At 36.5% G+C, this 18600-nt stretch overlaps 3 protein-coding genes across 8 annotated transcripts in view; 1 reads left to right on the forward strand and 2 right to left on the reverse strand.

Moving 5' to 3' along the window:
* The window catches only part of hmgcll1 (3-hydroxymethyl-3-methylglutaryl-CoA lyase-like 1), a 29634-nt gene extending 24643 nt beyond the window's left edge, over positions 1-4991 (forward strand). Inside the window, exons 8-10 of one of the 3 annotated variants that reach the window (XM_058795232.1) lie at positions 2822-2947; positions 3798-3872; positions 4089-4991. In XM_058795232.1, the coding sequence (XP_058651215.1) occupies positions 2822-2947; positions 3798-3872; positions 4089-4136 (249 nt within the window). In that variant the 3' untranslated portion in view covers positions 4137-4991. The other 2 variants (XM_058795233.1, XM_058795234.1) reach the window with 2 other exon arrangements.
* Positions 4992-6708: 1717 nt separating this feature from the next.
* Positions 6709-13790, reverse strand: gfral (GDNF family receptor alpha like). Of its 4 annotated transcripts, none has more exons than XM_058796181.1 (9): positions 13655-13790; positions 12927-13064; positions 11733-11885; positions 10075-10131; positions 9644-9971; positions 8684-8931; positions 8373-8567; positions 7901-7985; positions 6711-7553 (listed from the first exon to the last, which is right to left on the reverse strand). In XM_058796181.1, exons 1-9 carry the CDS (start codon positions 13683-13685, stop codon positions 7472-7474), a joined length of 1317 nt encoding a protein of 438 aa, XP_058652164.1. In that variant the 5' UTR covers positions 13686-13790; the 3' UTR covers positions 6711-7471. The 4 variants fall into 4 exon arrangements, with proteins under 4 accessions (XP_058652165.1, XP_058652164.1, XP_058652163.1 ...); XM_058796180.1 differs by having other exon boundaries at positions 6712-7553; positions 10075-10134; XM_058796183.1 differs by lacking the exon at positions 13655-13790 and adding an exon at positions 12719-12847 and having other exon boundaries at positions 6714-7553; positions 10075-10134; positions 12927-13065.
* A 2971-nt stretch (positions 13791-16761) lies between these two features.
* hcrtr2 (hypocretin (orexin) receptor 2) overlaps positions 16762-18600 on the reverse strand; it is a 28457-nt gene continuing 26618 nt past the window's right edge. Inside the window, exon 7 of the mRNA XM_058796013.1 lies at positions 16762-17882. Within this exon, the coding sequence (XP_058651996.1) occupies positions 17713-17882 (170 nt within the window). The 3' untranslated portion in view covers positions 16762-17712. The remainder of the gene's footprint in view (positions 17883-18600) is intronic.

Consider the following 18600-nt stretch of genomic DNA (forward strand, 5'->3'; position numbering starts at 1 on the left):
ACATTCATACTCCTTTCTGTGAGTGACTGGAGCACTCCCATGCAGCACAGCAAACTATAGTGGAGACTGTTCAAGGACAGCATGCTTTATAGCATGTAAATAAGTGCATAACAAAAGTTAACATACATCAAATATATGATTAAATGGGTAAAAATGTTTTAAGTTATTTTAAATTTGAATATACTACAAATATATATTTATATATTAATAATGGAGGGGTGCACAAGAATCAAAAACATTAAAAGAGATTAATTCCCACTTAATCTTAAAATATCTTCACTTATTTGGAATGAATTTTCAAAGACAACAAATTTAACATTCACCATGAGATTAATAAAACGACAATGAACATTAAGATGTGATTGCATTTGACTAACAAGTTGTTAGAAAACACACACAAAATTATATTTATACAGAGAGGCTGAAGTTACTTGGTAAAAGACCACGATGTCGTTTATATAGCAAACATGGGCTTTTACTATGGTAACGTCAGCCTAAAATATGTTAACATGGCAGGTAAGGACAGCTGACCACATTAATCCTCAAATATTAGCGAATTTTATATTTTAAAAACAACATTGATACAGCTACATATACTACGTATACATTATTTTATAAATAATGTAAATAAAGTATTTTATTGTCTACTAATTACCAAAAATCGCAGTTCTGTCTCACTATAGTCACTAACTCAATGCATTCCAATTGCCCGCAATGAACTTCCTGGAACTATTGAGGTCTACGTGAACCACGTGACGATCGAGCGTTTTGAACTTCCGTTGTCGCAACTCTGTCTCTCTATGGCTCTGGTCTTGCCTGAAGACAATTAATATTGATATTTTCACAATATTTACGCTTTCAGAAATAAAGGCTACATTTGTTTACATTTTGCAGAACAGACGGAAGCAGATCCGTCAATGTGCATTTGTTTCGTTATGTTCAGATGTTCTGTAGCGGTCATGTGAGGAGTTTTCACTCTTCTCCGTGTCAGAGGTTATATACATATATACATTTATTATACATAATTAATATACTTTAAAATAATTTTATTTAATTCAGTGATGCAAATCTGAATTTTTATCAGCTGTTACTCCAGTTTTCAGAGTCATATGATCCTTCAGAAATCATTCAAATATATTGATTTATTACCAGTGTTGTTGAAAAAAAAAAAAAACAGCATATGCTGGTTAGGTATGTTTTGAAGCTGGGATGCTGGTTTATGCTGATCATGTGCTGGTCTTGAGCTGGTCGGACCATCTTAGGACCAGCATATGATATGACCAGCTTAAACCAGCTCAAACCAGCATCCCATGCTTCAAAACATACCATACCAGCATATGCTGGTTTTTTCAACAGGGAACAGTTTTGCTGCTTAATATTTTTTGGAACCTGTGACATTTTGTTCAGGGTTCTTTTATGAATAGAAAGCTAAAAAAGAACAGCATTGATAATAAATCAGGCTGATAAGTATTCTGATTTGCATCACTGAAATAAATTACATTAAAAAAAAACATTAAAAGTATTTTGAACGGCAGTGTGTGTGTGTATATATATATATGTATATGTGTGTGTATATGTATGTATGCATGTATGTATATAAAATTTTATCTAAATATCTATATATCTAAGTAAAAGTATACTATATGCAGTATATGATCCAAAGTAACTAGTAACTAACTACTTGAGTAGTTTTTTTTATCCGGTACTTTTTTACTCTTACTCAAGTAACTATTCAGACTATTACTTTTACTTGAGTAAATATTTCTTCAAGTACTTTTACTTTTACTTGAGTACAGTTTTTGGGTACTCTACCCAACTCTGTCCCTGTCACAGCTCAAAGTAAACCCCAATGCGATCTGAGCCCACTTTTAATTCCTGAGTTTGGTTCTTTGGTAACTTCGGTATTACTGTAACTCGTCTTTCATAAACTCAGGGAATCATATCAGCAGCTTGACAGAGTTTGTTGAAGTCCATTCGAGTTCGGTAACAGGCCTATGTCTAATTCTTTGCTAAGCAACATCTTCTGGGTGTTTGGTTTAGTGCTCCAACAAAAGCGCAGACGTGCAAGACTGGCCCAAAACGCATCATTAATTCTCATATGGAGGCCAGACACTTGTGGTCCACTGTAAAAAAAATGCTTTTTTTCCACACCCTGTTGAAAATCTACAATTACACTGATTATGAACATTGTGCAATCCAACCTGCCACTCGTTCATAGAGACAGAAGGCGCATTTACAGGTGATTATTTTTTCATATGTGTGAGCTGTATTTATTCAGGACCACTGAAGACTGAGGCATTGTACTCAAGGTTAAACCATAGTGCCTCTGCGTGATTAACATTGAATTATTATGTCGCCTTGGGTTCAAACGGTTCTCCTGTTTGCCAAAACCAAGTATCTTTCACATTTGGAAATCTGGTTTTGGAAAAGGGAGTGCTGTCCCGCTAGAGGTCATTTACGATTGTTATTTCCCATTTTGTGTTATCCCTTGCTCACATTCAACCTTGAAAGAACACATTTATTACGTTAAAATAAATCTCCTGATTTACCCTCATGTTTTCCTTAATATGTGGTTAATATCCAGAGCATCATATCCGGCTTCAAATAATGCCTGGTTAAATGGGACTTCCAAGAAAAATGCAGTCCAACAGAAGGTACAGATGCTCCATAACGTACCAGATGTTCCGTCTATGCCAGTCTCCCAGAAAAAGAGTAACATGTGAATACCTTGATATAATGGACACCATTGTTCTATGGGTTTAACACCCCCTAGGTGTCGTAGGTTGGTTCTAACCGGCCTTTTTTCATTTGTGTTTGGCAGATGGGGGTTTCTGTGGTCGACTCCTCGGTTGCAGGCCTCGGAGGATGCCCGTATGCCAAGGGAGCGTCTGGCAATGTTTCTACTGAGGATGTTTTATATATGCTACATGGTCTTGGAATTGAAACCGTAAGTCTCGGTTTTCTAAATTAATCACAAAGAATGTTACATTAATAAGCAATGACACTTTTGGGCACTTAAGTTACTCGAAAAATCTAAGCAAATGGCATCTGCAGTTAAATGCTGCACAAAGTTTTCTCAGTGTCACACTGTTAAATAATGTACTGGTAATTTTCTGCCAGGACATTAACCATTAATTTTACGGACATTTCCATTCATTCTAAAATACAATGCAGTGCAAAAATGAAAATACGGATAAAATACTTATAAAAAAAACTTAAAAGTCTACTGTATTATTTAAATTCTGGCCATCCCTTTGTGAAACATTTTGGACGAAAACTGTTTTTAAAATAAATGCCACTTGCTCAGTTATTTTGTTACATCATGCAAAGACATGCACACATTTTTATGTTTGACTTTTGCATCCAAATACCACTGTATATGTTTATACACACACTTTGACTACACTCCCAGTTTTTCCATTACTCAGTTTTTTCCGTTGTCTCAAGAAAAATTGAATAAAATGTGGAAAACCGTTTTTGTCATAGTATATACACAACATTTATATGGGTGTGTGAGAGGGTGTCTGGAGGGTATTATTTGGGTAAAAATGTGGATACCAGTCCTGATATACCTGATATTCTGGTGGCAGCACATTTGCAGTAATTATGTTCTACAGTTTCTCACACTTTTTTTTTTTTTTTTTAATCCACACCCTTTAACTGCCTCCTCTTCTAAATCCTCACACAGATAACATCTCAGCAACACAAACCTCAGGCTGCCAGTTTCTTTTGCTGCTGCGCCCCCTGGTGTCTGTTGTGATTGGTAACTGTTGGTGGTGTTTGTGTTTGTGATGCAGGGGGTGGACCTGTTGAAAGTGATGGAAGCGGGAGAATTCATCTGCCAAGCCTTAAATCGAACAACTAACTCCAAGGTCAGCCAAGCTACTAAAAACATCCAGCCTTTTCATTCTAAGTGAAAAGACATACAATGTGGTCCAAAAGTCTAAAACCACATTCATGTGCTGTAAACCTGCTTTCAGACTTTTGGCCTCTGCTAAATGCTTTTACTTTGTTTGCCATTTTAAGAGCTGTTGATGCAGTATTTAAGTTAATAATGTCTACAATAAACTATGTTGTGCCTTTAACAGGAAACATGGGCATTTTACGCCGAAGAAATGAGCCTATGCTTTTCGTAGTTTCTGTCAAGCAAAAAATCCCCCGCTAAAAACAGATAGCGAAGAAAATGTGACATGAGGCTGATGACCCCCTATCTGTGAGAGTAATTCTTTTTTTCCCCCCTCACTGATTCATATCCTTCTTAAAATAGTCACAATCAGACTGCAGAGAGCGCAGTGGCAGAGTTCACAGCAGGTTCAGAGCACTACAGAGGCGCTTATTATCTTTTCTATCATAAACTGTCATTTCAATAGTATTAACAATAAATCTACAACAATATGGAAAAAGACACAAGTATTTAGTAAACACATTAGTCAAAACGAATAACTGAAATAAAGAATCCTTTCACCGAGTAATGCAGCCTGATTGCATGCATGCTGTTTAAGTCACATTAATATAGTCTGTGCAAATGTGGACACTTTATTTTATTGTCAAATACTCACTATTAACAAATTGCCTAAATTGCTGCTTATTAATAGTAAGGGGTAGGATTGAGGGATATATAGAAATATACAGAATAAGGCATTTATATTGCTTTATAAGTGCTAATAAACAGCCAATATGTTAGTCGTGTGCACGCTACTTAATAGTGAGAACTGGTCCTTAAAATAAAGTGTTACCTTTTTTTTAAATATATTTGTAGGGGTCAAATCATTTAAGCATTAACAATGTTTGATGTAAAATCTAAGAAAATGATCCTTATTGCTGTACCTTATTGTCTTTGCACTAAATCGCTTATTCCTGTGTTTGTACTAACATCGCATATCTTTACCAATACCTTTTACAGCTTTTTAACCTGCCTTCATATAGTTGTCGTGTTTGGAAGGTATCATTCTGGTTATTAAAGGTTTTAGGTTTATATGTATTAAGATCAATAAATTGTTTTTTTTGGGAATTTTGTGAATTTTTTAAAAGCATTCATGCTTCAAGCACTGATGCGTCTTTATATTTCTTCCGATCTAGTTTAAATACAGGTGGGATGTGCTGTGCGTAAACACATTTCACTTTATCTCTCGTGGTCTGGTCTTATTTGCCCTTCTCTCCTTGCCTTGTTTGTCAAGTGCTCTAATTGTTTTGGGTGAGTGTTAAAGCAGCACTGTGTTTGCATGTATTACCTATATTTGAGAAGGTAATAGATATTCAGGCCTTTTCACTCTCAGGTGTATACAAGCAAAAGCAAACAGGTGGACGCAGCCGTTTATTACAGCACACTGCCATGACTTGATCCCCAGGTTATTTAACAAGTGACGGCAAGGCCAAGCCTATTACAGAAAACGCAGTATTACATTGACATAGCAAAATGATGTATAAATTTCATTTATTTTCTGCCCCATTCCATTGTTCTCCCTGTCTTTTTGTGTTTTACACCTGTCCTCTTTTTTCTCTCTCAATTTCTTCCCCACTGTGGCTGTGTAATTCAAGCATTTATAATCAAAGCCAAGGCTACATTATCAGTCCCTGCGGGGCTGTTTAGTTTTACTTGAAGCATAAATATGCACTGATGAGCCAAAACATTGTGACCAGTCACATGTGAAGCGAATATTGTTGATCATCTCCTAACAAGGCCACATCTGGGTAGATAGATGGTGTAAGAAAACAATCAGTTCTCGAAATCAGTGTGTTGGTTGCAGGAGAAATGGGCAGGAATAAAGATCTGAGTGACTTTGACAATGGCCAAATTGCTATGGCAAGGCGACTGGTCAGAGGATGTCTGAAGATGCAAGGCTTGTGGGTTGCTCCCGGGCCAGGAGTGGGGAGAATTTACCAACAGTGGTCTGAGAAGGGAACAACCACAAACCTGCGACAGGGTTTTGGCACCCAAGGCTCATCAGTGCACGAGGACAACGAAGGCTATCCTGTTTGCTCCGAGCCAACAGAAGGTTTACTATGGGCCGTGAAATATCTAGCAGGGATGAAAGGGTCCAATTGAAACGCCTGCTTAGAAACTGATGTGACACTTTATGATCGAATTAGTGTGTGCATGCATTTTATAAATAAGGCCCCTGAATTCAGTAATTAAGAGGTGTGCCCGAATCCTTTTCTAGTCCATTTAGTGTGTGTATATGTATATATAAAGAGTACAAAACACATAAACTACATCCATTTTCTGTATTTTATGTTATACCACATTATTTTCTTAAAAGGTATAACCATGAATAGATAGTGCAAGATTACCTATTATGATGTATTATAACTATAGCTACAGATATGAGAAATATAATTCATTAGAAAATGTATAATAATGCAGTGTATACATAGTGCTTAAACTAAACACATTACCTAAGAATATCCTAATGAAACATACAGTGTGTTGCTGTAATAAAATAATAGGAAATCTTCAATTTGTGAAAAATGAGTGGTGTAAACATGAAAAAAACATGAAAAAGATCATTTTCAACACTGTTAAACCCTGTGTGATAAAAGTTTAACCACAATGGGTAAGACAGCTATTTTGGTGAAATGTCTCGTTAAAGTCTGTGGTGAAGTTCCTAATGATGATTTAGTGTGGTCCTGACACTGGGGTTCAGGAAACACATCATTAGACTTAAAAACATCTGGACTGAAGTGTTGAGTGTAGGTAGGAATGGGAACGAGACAGACTGATGCACCATGATGAATATCAGATCCGCTGAAGGAGACAAGAGCATGTCCTCTTATCAGAGGCTTTCCTCATGCTGGCTATTCATCTTCCACAACGTATTAAAGATAAATGAGACAACTGATATCAGAGACGCTGAATGTTGCTCATTAACACTTTATTTTTAGTTTATGCTCTGAAGCAGAATCAGATTAGCACATTACACAAGAGTATTATTTCTCATCCATTACAAGTTTTTATGTTTTATTTTATTTTATTGTTTTTTATTATCCCCCCTTTTGCACTGAGGTCTGAAACTTACTATATATCTTTATAACAATGGACGCCTATATGCCACAAGGAAAATTGAATTCTTCATATTTTGACACCCACCAAGTAATAAAGCTTATGGCAATAATACCAAATGACAACAATTATGAAATAATAATGATAATGATGATAAAACCTTTGGGATGTTCTGGTCAACTATCAGTATCCAAGTACAAATCATTATTTCCACTTTTCACAATCCCGTCAATACCATGTGAATAAAATCAAGTTCCACCACACTACTATTTCTTTTTTCATCCAATATAAATAATATATCAGAGCATCAGCCAGAGCAAAAACAATCCCTTCACGCAAACCTTAACTGTGGCTTGATAGAAAGCAAAAGGGTATTTATTAAATATATTTAAAATATTTTATAAGGATATTTAAAATTCACAGTGAAAGATATACCTACAATGTGCAAAGTATCATAAATATCACTGCCACTTAAATAATAACAGATGACAACATCAGGGACTTTGACTGATGGGCCTCAAAGGTTGGTTTACCGGCAGCTCGGTGTATTCTCCTAAAAGAAAAGCCATTAAGTCATTATTAAAACATTGGTCACACTTTATTTTAAGGTCCAATTCTCGCTATTAACAAACCAGTAACTACGACTTTTGCCTCAAACTCCTAATTTGCTGCGTATTGATAGTTTGTAAGGCAGTTGTTAAATGTAGGTATTGGGAAGGATTAGAGATGTAGAATATGGTCATGCAGAATATGTGCTTTATAAGCACTAATAAACAGCTAATATATTAATAATAGGCATGCTAATAAGCAACTAGTTAATCGTGAAAATTGGTCCCCTATAGCAAAGTGTTACCAAAACATCTACATAATTTGGTATGCATTACAATAATGTCAACTTACCAAAGTCTGTACAAAACCAGACTGACCACAAACAATACCACCACCATTAATGCAGAGATGTATATCAGTATGTAAAACAGTTGATCTGGTATAAACAGAGACAATACGTTTAATTCAGCAACATCAGCAATATTGTAATGAAAATGGAAAAGTGGGTAACACTTTATTTCGATAATCCACTTTAGACATTCTACTAACAGTAAGTAACTTTGGAACTACATGTCAACTAGCAGTCATTAGAGTATTAGTAGACTGTCTGACTATGAGGAACTTTGCAAGTATATGTCAACTTATTCTACTAACCCTAAACCTACCCTACTGAGAGTTAGTAGACATGTAGTTGCAAATTAATGAGAATTAGTTGACATCTAGTTACAAAGTTACTTATGGTTAATAGAATGTCTAAACTGAAATGTCTAGACTATCAAAATAAAGTGTAACTGAAAAGTGCACTGTAAGTGCGTCAACTCACCACTCAACCATTGCTGCTTAACGCTTGATTCATTGGTTGGTCGTTGCCCATTGCTTGAATCATCAAATTGTCCATGTTGGACATTTTCACCACTTAACCACTGCTGTTCAGTGCTTGTTTTGCTGGTTGGTTGTTGCCCAGTGTTTGATTCATGGGATTCTTCATGTCGGAAATTTTCTTTGGTTCCTGAGAGTGCTATGATTTGAATGGTTAAATCAGAATACATCAATCAGAATGAGACTACGCAGGCAGTACTTGCAAATGCAAATGCACAGTAGTTCAATTATCCAACAACCTCTGAAAGTACTTACTGAAGAGGGACTTGTCTTGGAAAATGTGTTTAAGCTCATTGCACGTATATTGATCATGATGATGTAATCCATCACAAGTGCATGGCTGATGAAGTATTGAACCCATTGTTTCCACAAATGCCACTCTGCATTGGAGGTCGTGCCCAAGAAAGAAGTCAGGGTCCAGACGACTTAACCATTCACTGGTCGTATCATGCGCAGATTCCTTTTCCCCAAAACATTTGGAGAGGTACCTGCTAAATATCTGCCTGTGAATAGTAAAGATTTGGTTTTTATCAGCAGCAGTCTATATAAATCCTATGTGCCAGTATTCCCACAATGCCTACCTAAAACTTCTCCAGTCAACTGGAAAGACCATGATGGTCAACCAGCTTCATCATCTGGGGAACAGCACCTCTATACACTCTCACACACTGTCGACCTTTGAGCATTTAGCTAATTTGGCTATTTAGCTTAAGTAATTTAGCTTATGTGTGGCGGATTTGTGTAAATTTGTACCTTTTCATTCATACATTCTGACCAGTTCACTACTTTTTTGGTAGACTACTTAGTTAAATTTACTAGTGTAGTGCTTATCACAATAGTTACTGTTCCAACGCAGCAGTTAAAGCCAGATACACATTAACATATTAATAGGCATATTAATGCCTAATTCTGTATTAATGCCTTATTCTGTCTTATTTGATCCCTAAACTTAACAACTACCTTACTGACTATTAATCAGCAGCAAATTAAGAATTTATTGAGGCATAAGTTGTAGTTAATAGTTAGTTAATGGTAAAAATTGGTCCCCAAACTAAAGTGTGACAGAGATTTTCTGAGAGGAATCGTGATTTTAGGCACAAATGCAGCCCAGCAAAAATTACCTGGCCTATAACTGGTTGATAGAAATGATGATCTATAACGCTTCCTGTTGTAAAACATTTTGTCAATGCTTTGCCTTCAATGTTAAGGGCTAACCTGCACAATGTATCTTCAGAGCAGCTGTCCAGCGCCTCCAGGCAGGTCCAGGGTGTCTGCAACTGGTCACTCGCACAGGATCCAGAGTGTAGAGAGGCTTTCATCTGCTGGCATTCCTGGTCTTCTCTGTCACAGTCACAGAACACCAGTTTCTCAGCCACATTGTGAGGAAGAGCCGAGTAGAACTGCCTCAATGCATCTCTGCACTGACTGGGGTTGCATCGGTAGGCGTTGCATTCCTGGACCAATGGCACCATTTGGCTGTTACAGGATTTTTCCCCAAGACATGCCACTATTTCTTCAAGACAGGATTGGTTGGTGTGGTGTACTGGATTGAGGGAATGAGAGTTTACAATGAGGGAAACACAGCATGCATGCAGTAATGAGTTTTCAAAAGGCTTTGGTGCACAATGTACAGACCAAGAACATACCATGTCCTTTGAGATCACTGGCTTGCCATTCTTCCTCAAGTTGCTTGTTTTTTGGAGCTGCTAAACAATAAAGTAGTAGTTTAATTCTGTTGGCATTTACTTTGGCACATGCCTTTGCAAGCCTGTGTGTTGGCTAAATCCTTATTCACTGATAATCTTTCCTTTTCCCAAAACTCATAATTCTGACAAGTTAAAGAATGACAGTGACACAAGTATCACACCAAGTAAATGTTGGTCTGTTCCTTGGAATAGGAACTTGGAATATAGTGCACCAGCAATATACAATACTTTCATGATCCCTGATTTGCATGAAAATCTCCCCCTTTGTATTTCACAGGAAAATGAATGAATGGATGGGGGGGGGGGCATGCAATCAGTTACTACAGATACAAACCTCATTAGTAAACACTAAGCCAAAAAAAATCCCATTTGCAATAGTACACTTACAGTGGAAGACTATGTTGTCGAAATTACATAGCATAACTGCTCAATGCGGATAAAAAGACATTAAGGTTTTGTAAAAATTAACAGTATCAATTTCTGCTTAGCTTTACATAATTTCACCCAAAAATGTAAATTCTGTTAAGTTAAAAAATGATCATGTCATTCCAAACGAATACAACTTGGGTTAAACTTTGTAACATAAATTAAAATATTTTTAATGAAATCTGCAAGGTTTCTGTCACCCAAAAATAGAAGATCCAAAAAGTGGACGCCATACAGGCATCCTAAATTGTAATTTAGGCTTTCAGTTAGATTTCAACAAAGATTGACACACACATACAGTATATAAAGCACATCACATCTGGTAAATATGGAAGCTCAAACATGCTTGCTTGATGCACAAGAACCAAAGAGGTTTATTCAAGCGTGTGGTGCACAAGCTTCCATGTCTACCATATGTGATGCCGTGTATTAATATGTGAATAAAATCCTAAATTAAATCGGTCAACCATATAAGGTGAATGTTACTCTTTATTACTTTTTTTGGATCCTCTGTGTTTTAGTTGAATGTCCTTTCAGTGGAGGGACAGGAACTTCTTGGGTTTCAGTAAAAATATCTTAATTTGTGTTTTGAAGATTATCTGAAATCTTATAGGTTATCAATTTTTTGGGTGAACTATCCCTTTAAGTGTGTTCCTGTACAAAAAATGTACAAGCAAACTGAGGGCCAAGTCAAAATTGGCTGTGGTGACTGACAGCATGCCATAAATGTAGAACCTAGCTGGTCACACTTTATATTAGGTAGCGTTAACTATTATGTACTTACATCAAAAAATAAGTACAATGTACTTATTGTGTTCATATTGTATTTCAAAACACATTTGCCGCTACTAAGGTGGGATGTGGGTAAGGTTAGGGACAGGTTAAGTGGCATGGGTAGGTTTAAGAGTGGGTTCAGTACACCTAGGGATGGGTCAACAGTGTAATTATAAATGTAATTACAGAAATTAATTACAGATGCAATTATATAAAGGTATTATTAACAATATAAGTACAATGTAAGAACATGTATGTACACAATAAGTGCATTGTACCAAATGATTAATTTAAATGTAAGTGCATAGTAGTTAAGGCCACCTAATATAAAGTGGGACCACCTAGCTTTTTTCATATTTGCATTATTGATATTGCAGTACTGAATGTGTGTGGCATACCCCAATGATGCTGGCACTGAGAGAACAGCTGCTGAAGAGTGCTGCACAGATCCGGCCCAGAGCACATGCACTGTCCCAATGCAGGTGAGCGGCTGAACATCATCTGAAGAGTGGCGTTACAGACCTTTGCGTCAGTCATGTGGCAGCTTCCATCTTTCCACAGAGATGAAAAGAGACAGCAGCAAAGCAGTCTTTACTAGATGCAATTTCAACATCACCGCTTTGACATGATCTTACCATTATGAGTGAACTCTATTCATCTGTATCTCAATGTGTGCATGAATTTTTAATAGCTGAGGTTAATGGCTGTTGTATGTGATTGTTTATAAAACATTTAATCCTTTAATTCGTCCTTAAATTGATCCATAAGATGTCTACAATTGTCTTTAAGTTATGGTTTTCCAATACGTTATTATGGTCACATGATAAAACATATCAACACGACAGCCAATATCATATGTGAATATGGACTGATGATCTCATATATTGTTTTCTCGTTTGCTTCCCTGAGGCCAGTGTGCATTTGTTTCTCTCTCTCTCCCTTTCTTGCATTCAGGCACTACTAACAAACAACTTCAATGTCCCCTCAGGCTAGATTTTTCTTCTTCCCTGGATGGACAATACGGCCTCAGTTTGAGTCATGCAGTTTGCTCAAGGCACTTAAATCCAATTACTGCCAACAAAGTGATGAGACATTTCACAAGGTAGAGGAGACAGGTATTGCTGACAGCGTTTTCTTTGTTGAATATCTTTGTCAAAATGAACATTAAGATAACCCAACTCAAGTTGAAATGGCAGCATGGTGGATTTAAAGTGGGAAAAGTCATGTAAAGTGGGGCTGTTTTATGTGTGTTTGTCTGTGTAATTTGCTATAAATTATTAATTATTCTTAAATGACACGCCACGTGGCACCCAAAACCTTGAAACCAGTGTGCAAACCGCCCCCACTCACACTCTTTCGTGACAAATTGAAAAGTTGTCCTCACCTTGAAAGGTTTTAATTTTTAATGCATGACAGAATCAACTCGTATGGATCAAGAGGGCGAACATTCAATTTTACATTTTTCGTGAGAGCAGTTATTAACCCAATGCGACCAGCAAGCCCAGGTCCTATCCTGTTAAACATAAAATAATTGGTTGCATTTTGGATGGTATCCTGTTTGCTTTGTAGAAGTTTCAAAAATAATTCTGTACCTTTAAAATTGCAGATATTTCTGAGAACAGCCTGTTCGCTTCTGCAGAAGTGTGGAGAAACACAAGCATCCATGTGCGAAATGCAATCTGTAGTTCTTGATGTGTCAATGCAAACTAGCTGGTACAGCAAATGAGATGCTAGAAGGCAAAATAACGTTCATAATTGGCTCATTCTGACATCAGCTTAACGCAATGAGAAATGACATTCTACCTGTTCAGCATGGATGCACACAGTATTTAATACATAGACTCACACTTTTCAAAGACACTAGGGTCCAAAAATTTTGAAAAACTGTTTTCTTTGAAAATATTCTTTTCTAATTTAATGTATAATTTCCAATTACAAGCATTACGATTATGAGAATGTTTTAAAGACCATCTCTCGCTTCAGTGGAAGAAAGGGAATCTGACCTTTGTACAAAGCAATTAAAGTCAGTCTTACAAATTTTACATCATAGTCTCAACTTTTTTAGCTCCCCAATTTCTGAAACATTATTTTCAAAAGTAAATTGTATTGCACATGCTATTGCACTTACACCTTAGTAAGAACAGATCAATTTGATTTCACTTTATCTTTGGACCAAGAGCAATATAGAAACACTTGGCAAATGTTCAGGCACAAATGAAAAATCAATTTCGATAACTCCATCAGAAGAACTTGAATGAAGATCAATGAAGCATTAGACTTCTAAAAGCTGAATAAACCTTAAAATAGATCCTCTACTCACCGATGAGAAAAGCTGCTCTCATGGCCTTCATGCGTTGTGGCGGTGTTGGTGGAGTATCGGTGTTAAGCACCTGTGTGAGTGAACAGCTCCGCTTCAGCGCGCTCTATTCACCCCAGCATGACGTCATGGTGCTAATGAATAATCCCCCTCAGGTGCGTCGCTCTGCTGTGAATGTCACTCACCTGCACAGCTCACTGCTGCACCATGTAATCGGGGCCAGTTCTCGGGTCAGTTGATATCCCAGCCATCTGTAGCTGTGTCTTTGATGTAGGGTAATATTAAAGAAATGTTGAATTGTTTTATAATATATAAAATAAATCATTAACTATTACTGTAGTTAAAACTAAACAGACATCACTAACCTTAGTTACAAAAGCATAATATAGGTCAAACGTCCTGACTGTTGGCTGCCCTAGTAAAAAAGTAATATATTTAAAATACATTTAGTTCATAAGTACAGTTCAAACCATTAACATATTTACTGACATATCACTCCAGACTTACTGATGTAAAAATTATAATTATACTTTATTTGGAGTACTATTTGTGCACAATGCACATTAGTATTAAGCCTAAAATGTGTTTTAATGTCATTATTGATGAGGATTGTATGATCTTTGAATAATAGCAGCATTTAAATGTGATATATTTAAAGTGTACCTGAAGTATACTTGCAATAGTTCCACTTTAGCACATTCAAATATACTTCGGTATATTTTATTTAGACCTCAGCACTAATTCCGCACAATTAAAGTGCATTAAGCACAAAAATCAGTCGTTCCAATGTAGTAGACTTTAAGTATACAGTTTAGAATACTAAAAGTACTATTGCAGGGTATTTTACTTAAGTACATAAATATGTAAATTTATATACTTAGCACAAAATAAATCTGTTTCTACATTTTAGTAGCTATATTTATTTTTCACTTGACTAGGGTATGTAGTTTAAAATAGTGCTGGACAATAGTTGCACTACAAATAGTAAAGCTATGAACAGCAGGATAATGTTAAAACTCACTACAGCGTATTATTTTCCCTGATATTTCAGCTTCTTCTGTCAGCAGTTTACAATCAGAATTATGCTTTAATTATGCTTTTAAGAATCAAAAAGTAGATCAGTGTTGAAATTCGGAAACAACAGCACTCTTGCTCTTGTGACATTGATTAATTTCTGTAATGGAGTCGACGAGACGTGAAGCGTACGGATCCATGTGCAAGCTTTTATTTAGAAACCTAGTCAAACACCGGCAGGGTCAAACATCAGCAAACAGGTATGGCACAGGCAAGACAAAAGAGCAATCCTAAACGGGCTCGAGTCAGACGACAGCAAACGTAATCCAGAGGGCTTGACAAAATGGGTAATCCGTAAACGTGAGCATAAATCCAGGTGAGGAGCAAACACAGTCCAAAACAGCAAGCAAAGGGTTAATCTAAGATATGTGGCAAGAATCAGGAACCAGGAAAACTGGCAAGGCAAGACTATGACTAGACTATGAAAACTAGAGCAGGCTACGTAAAGTAGCTATCACAGTGATAAACAATAAACAATACTGGGCAGAGAGGACAAGAAGTCCCTGGTTTAAGTATCATGTCTGATGGCAATCAGCTGTGTAATCAGTGCATACAGCTGTGTGTGTGTCATCAGTGCAATGGATGATGGGAACTGTAGTCCAGGGTGATGTGTAACAGTTTGTGTGTTGTGAAAGTCAATGTAATCGGAGGGCAACCTCTGCTGGCAAGTGGGCAGAAGGCCACGGACAGGATTCGTGACAATTTCATTCTAAACATAACCCTCAGACATTTCTGTTTGCATTTTCAGACTTTAAGACATATTTGTTTAATAAACTTATTCTGTACTTTCTGTGAAGCTTCTTTTACTAGCTATTTTCTACGGTGGCCAAGAGAGCTCAACGCGCTGCAAATAGAAAAAAACACCTGCAAATTAAGAAAACAACTTCATCAATTTGACAACACGAGCGCTGCAAATGCTCACAACACAACCAAACAAAGAAACACGCTGCAAATAAAATTCTTTATTTGGTTGTGTTGTGAGAATTGGCAGCGTGTTTCTATATTTGTTTGCGTTGTGAGCATTTGCACCACCTGATTGACTATATCTGAGTTACAGGGTAGAATTATATCAATTCAATTATTTATAACAATGGCATGAAAAGGCGTGAAAACCCTGAAAAGAACAGCTCAAACCATCGTATATTTTCTCGCTGGTTCAGAATATTTCATGCACATTAGTGCTAGTTTAGGGCTGGCAAAACATACACAACAACTTGTGTTGCTATTATTTATTTATATTTGGATTGCACCTACATAGACAAAAGTAATTCACTTTTTTTCTGTATAAACTGTTTAAAAGTCAGCATGTATTAAAACAATTTACATATTTGCAAACTACAGCAATTAACAAAAATGATGAATGGCTTTGTAATGTATTTTTTAAGGAAAATTGGAATTTCAAACACATCAACACATTCAGTGTATTTATGTATAAATGTCATGAGTAGCAGCAAGTACACATTTTGAATAAATTACACAAGACCTCACCTGAGAGATAACAACATCCTAAGTAGTTCAATGCCCTGCTGTTCACCTGTCTGTGCTTGTGATGTGTACCACACTCGAACAAAGATGCATTATTGTGCCATTGTTCTGTTTTATGACTCTGTAATCATCTGACTAATAATAGTCACAACAGCCAGCGCTCCAGGCTTCCTGACTCAACAAGCAAATAATTACTGCTGGACTGTGCAAAATGTCAAAACAGCTCCATTAATAATATAAATAAATGCAAACACCATACAACACAGATGCCTAACACTGGAAATAAAACAGATTTTTATCTGCAAGCATATACCTACCAAAATTTACACAATCAAAATGTCATCCTGATGTGAACTGTTCCTGAAAAGATGACAAAAGTATTCTTATAGAGAAACATTACAAATTATACATTGTTTAAACATGGAACAAAAAAAAAATTATATATATATATATATATATATATATATATATATATATATATATATATATATATATATATATATATACATACACACACACACACACACACAATATCCATTTTGTTCATAAGTGCTTGAAGCAGTTGATGCATGCATTGTGTAAAGTGCGACCTGTTCTCTGAAGTGTGTTATTTCCAAAAATACTGTTTGATTTCAAAAAGGCTTCCTGAATGCATCTGCCGCTGGCCTGTCAAACAAAGAGTACCACACCATCCAAAATTCACATGACTGGTGAGCCAGTATCACTGAATTCAGCTGGTTAGGCTGCTCAAACAAACAGAGCAATGTTTCAGTGGTGCTGCTGTCTTTACACTTCTCAGATAACTCACAGATTATTTACTTATAGTTATCTCTACATAAAAAAACAAGTCAAAATTAAAAGAACAGTAAGCAAAATAATCTTATTTCAAACAGAAAACAAGATTATTTTGCATACCCCATTGGCAGATTATTTTGCTTGTTTCAAGCAAAAACTCACTTAATTTTGACTTGTTTTTTTCTGAAAACAAGACTATTTTTACTTGTCTTAAGAATGTTTTTAAATGTTTTTTTGCTGGAAACAAGACAAAACAATCTAAGTAAGAAAAGCATTTTTTACAGTGTGGAAAATGACACACATCACCTTTAAAAATGATTTATTTTTGTGCTTCCCTTCTATCATCATTGGCTTTCAATCTTGAGTTGAAGAATGCAGCCTAACATCAACGATGTGTTTCAGAGCCATGCCATTATTTTCATGTACATCATCTCTGGGGATTGTGGGGAACATGTTGCGGTGAGCAGAAAAATAACCCCTTGGCTAAAAATCTCAATTCAACTGAAGGTTCATGTGCTCTTACGCTAGACACAATGTCATTTTCAAAAAGTCTGGGTAATTCACAGGGGCTAATAGGTCTATTCAATCCTTCCATCCGTAAATCTCCCAGGTCAAAACATACGGCACTGTGTTCTTCTAGTCGGCGGTGGTGACTGGTGAAGTGGCTCCCTGCAGGATTAACCCAGCAAACCCTTCTCATGATGGAGCTACACAGCCTGGTCAGATATCCTGGAGATGTTGTCAAAGTTGTTTACTTGGGTAGACAGGGATTTGCGGCTATCTGTGCTAGTTCTCACTCTGACTCTCTCCTGGTGTGTCTCATCTCTACCGGAGCAATGACAGATGAACGCTGCTTTGAACTCCTCTCGAAATTTACCTGCAAGGAAAAATATTCAGGATTTGATTTAAAACGTCAAATTAACCTTAAGCCTTTTAATAATCCATTTAAATCCAAATGTTTTCACTGATAAGGGAGCAAATGCTGTGGATTAAACCGTCTCAAACGTCACTCCCAAATGAACATCAGAAAGAACACCCACACTTGCTCCAGTGTAAACTAATGCTACTTAATTAACGTTATTTTATTTACATTCACAGCTGTGATCACTGACAGGTTCACGTAGCCTGTGGGTATGCTTATATAAGCCAGAACAAACGGCGGACTGATAACGGACCGTCTTTATACTTCAACATAAACATCATCTTTCAGAAAGAGCAACCTGGAAATGCCTCTAGTCATGTCAGTATATCACCTATTTGAAAATGGCAGGTTTTTTAAAGTCTCTCAGAACAAAAAAATGGCAAAAACTGTACTTTTAGTGGTAGAACAGCTTGTCATTGGGACAGTATGACAAAAGAGACTATAAAAACATCAACAACTCTTTTCAGGCCTTTCAAATTCAAACCAAAGTTTTGGTCCACCGTGTGACTGGTGGCATTAAATGTATGAATTCATCTTCCACGCTGCTCTAAATGATGTCTAAAGCATCCTTGACCGGGTAATGATGTACTCAGTATTACCAAACCTGTACCATGGTGCACAAAGAGAATATTGCAATGCTAATGAAGAAATAATTAGCATGCTTGTTTGGAAT

Source organism: Onychostoma macrolepis, chromosome 13 (genome assembly GCF_012432095.1).
Source record: "Onychostoma macrolepis isolate SWU-2019 chromosome 13, ASM1243209v1, whole genome shotgun sequence".
Classification (NCBI taxonomy): domain Eukaryota; kingdom Metazoa; phylum Chordata; class Actinopteri; order Cypriniformes; family Cyprinidae; genus Onychostoma; species Onychostoma macrolepis.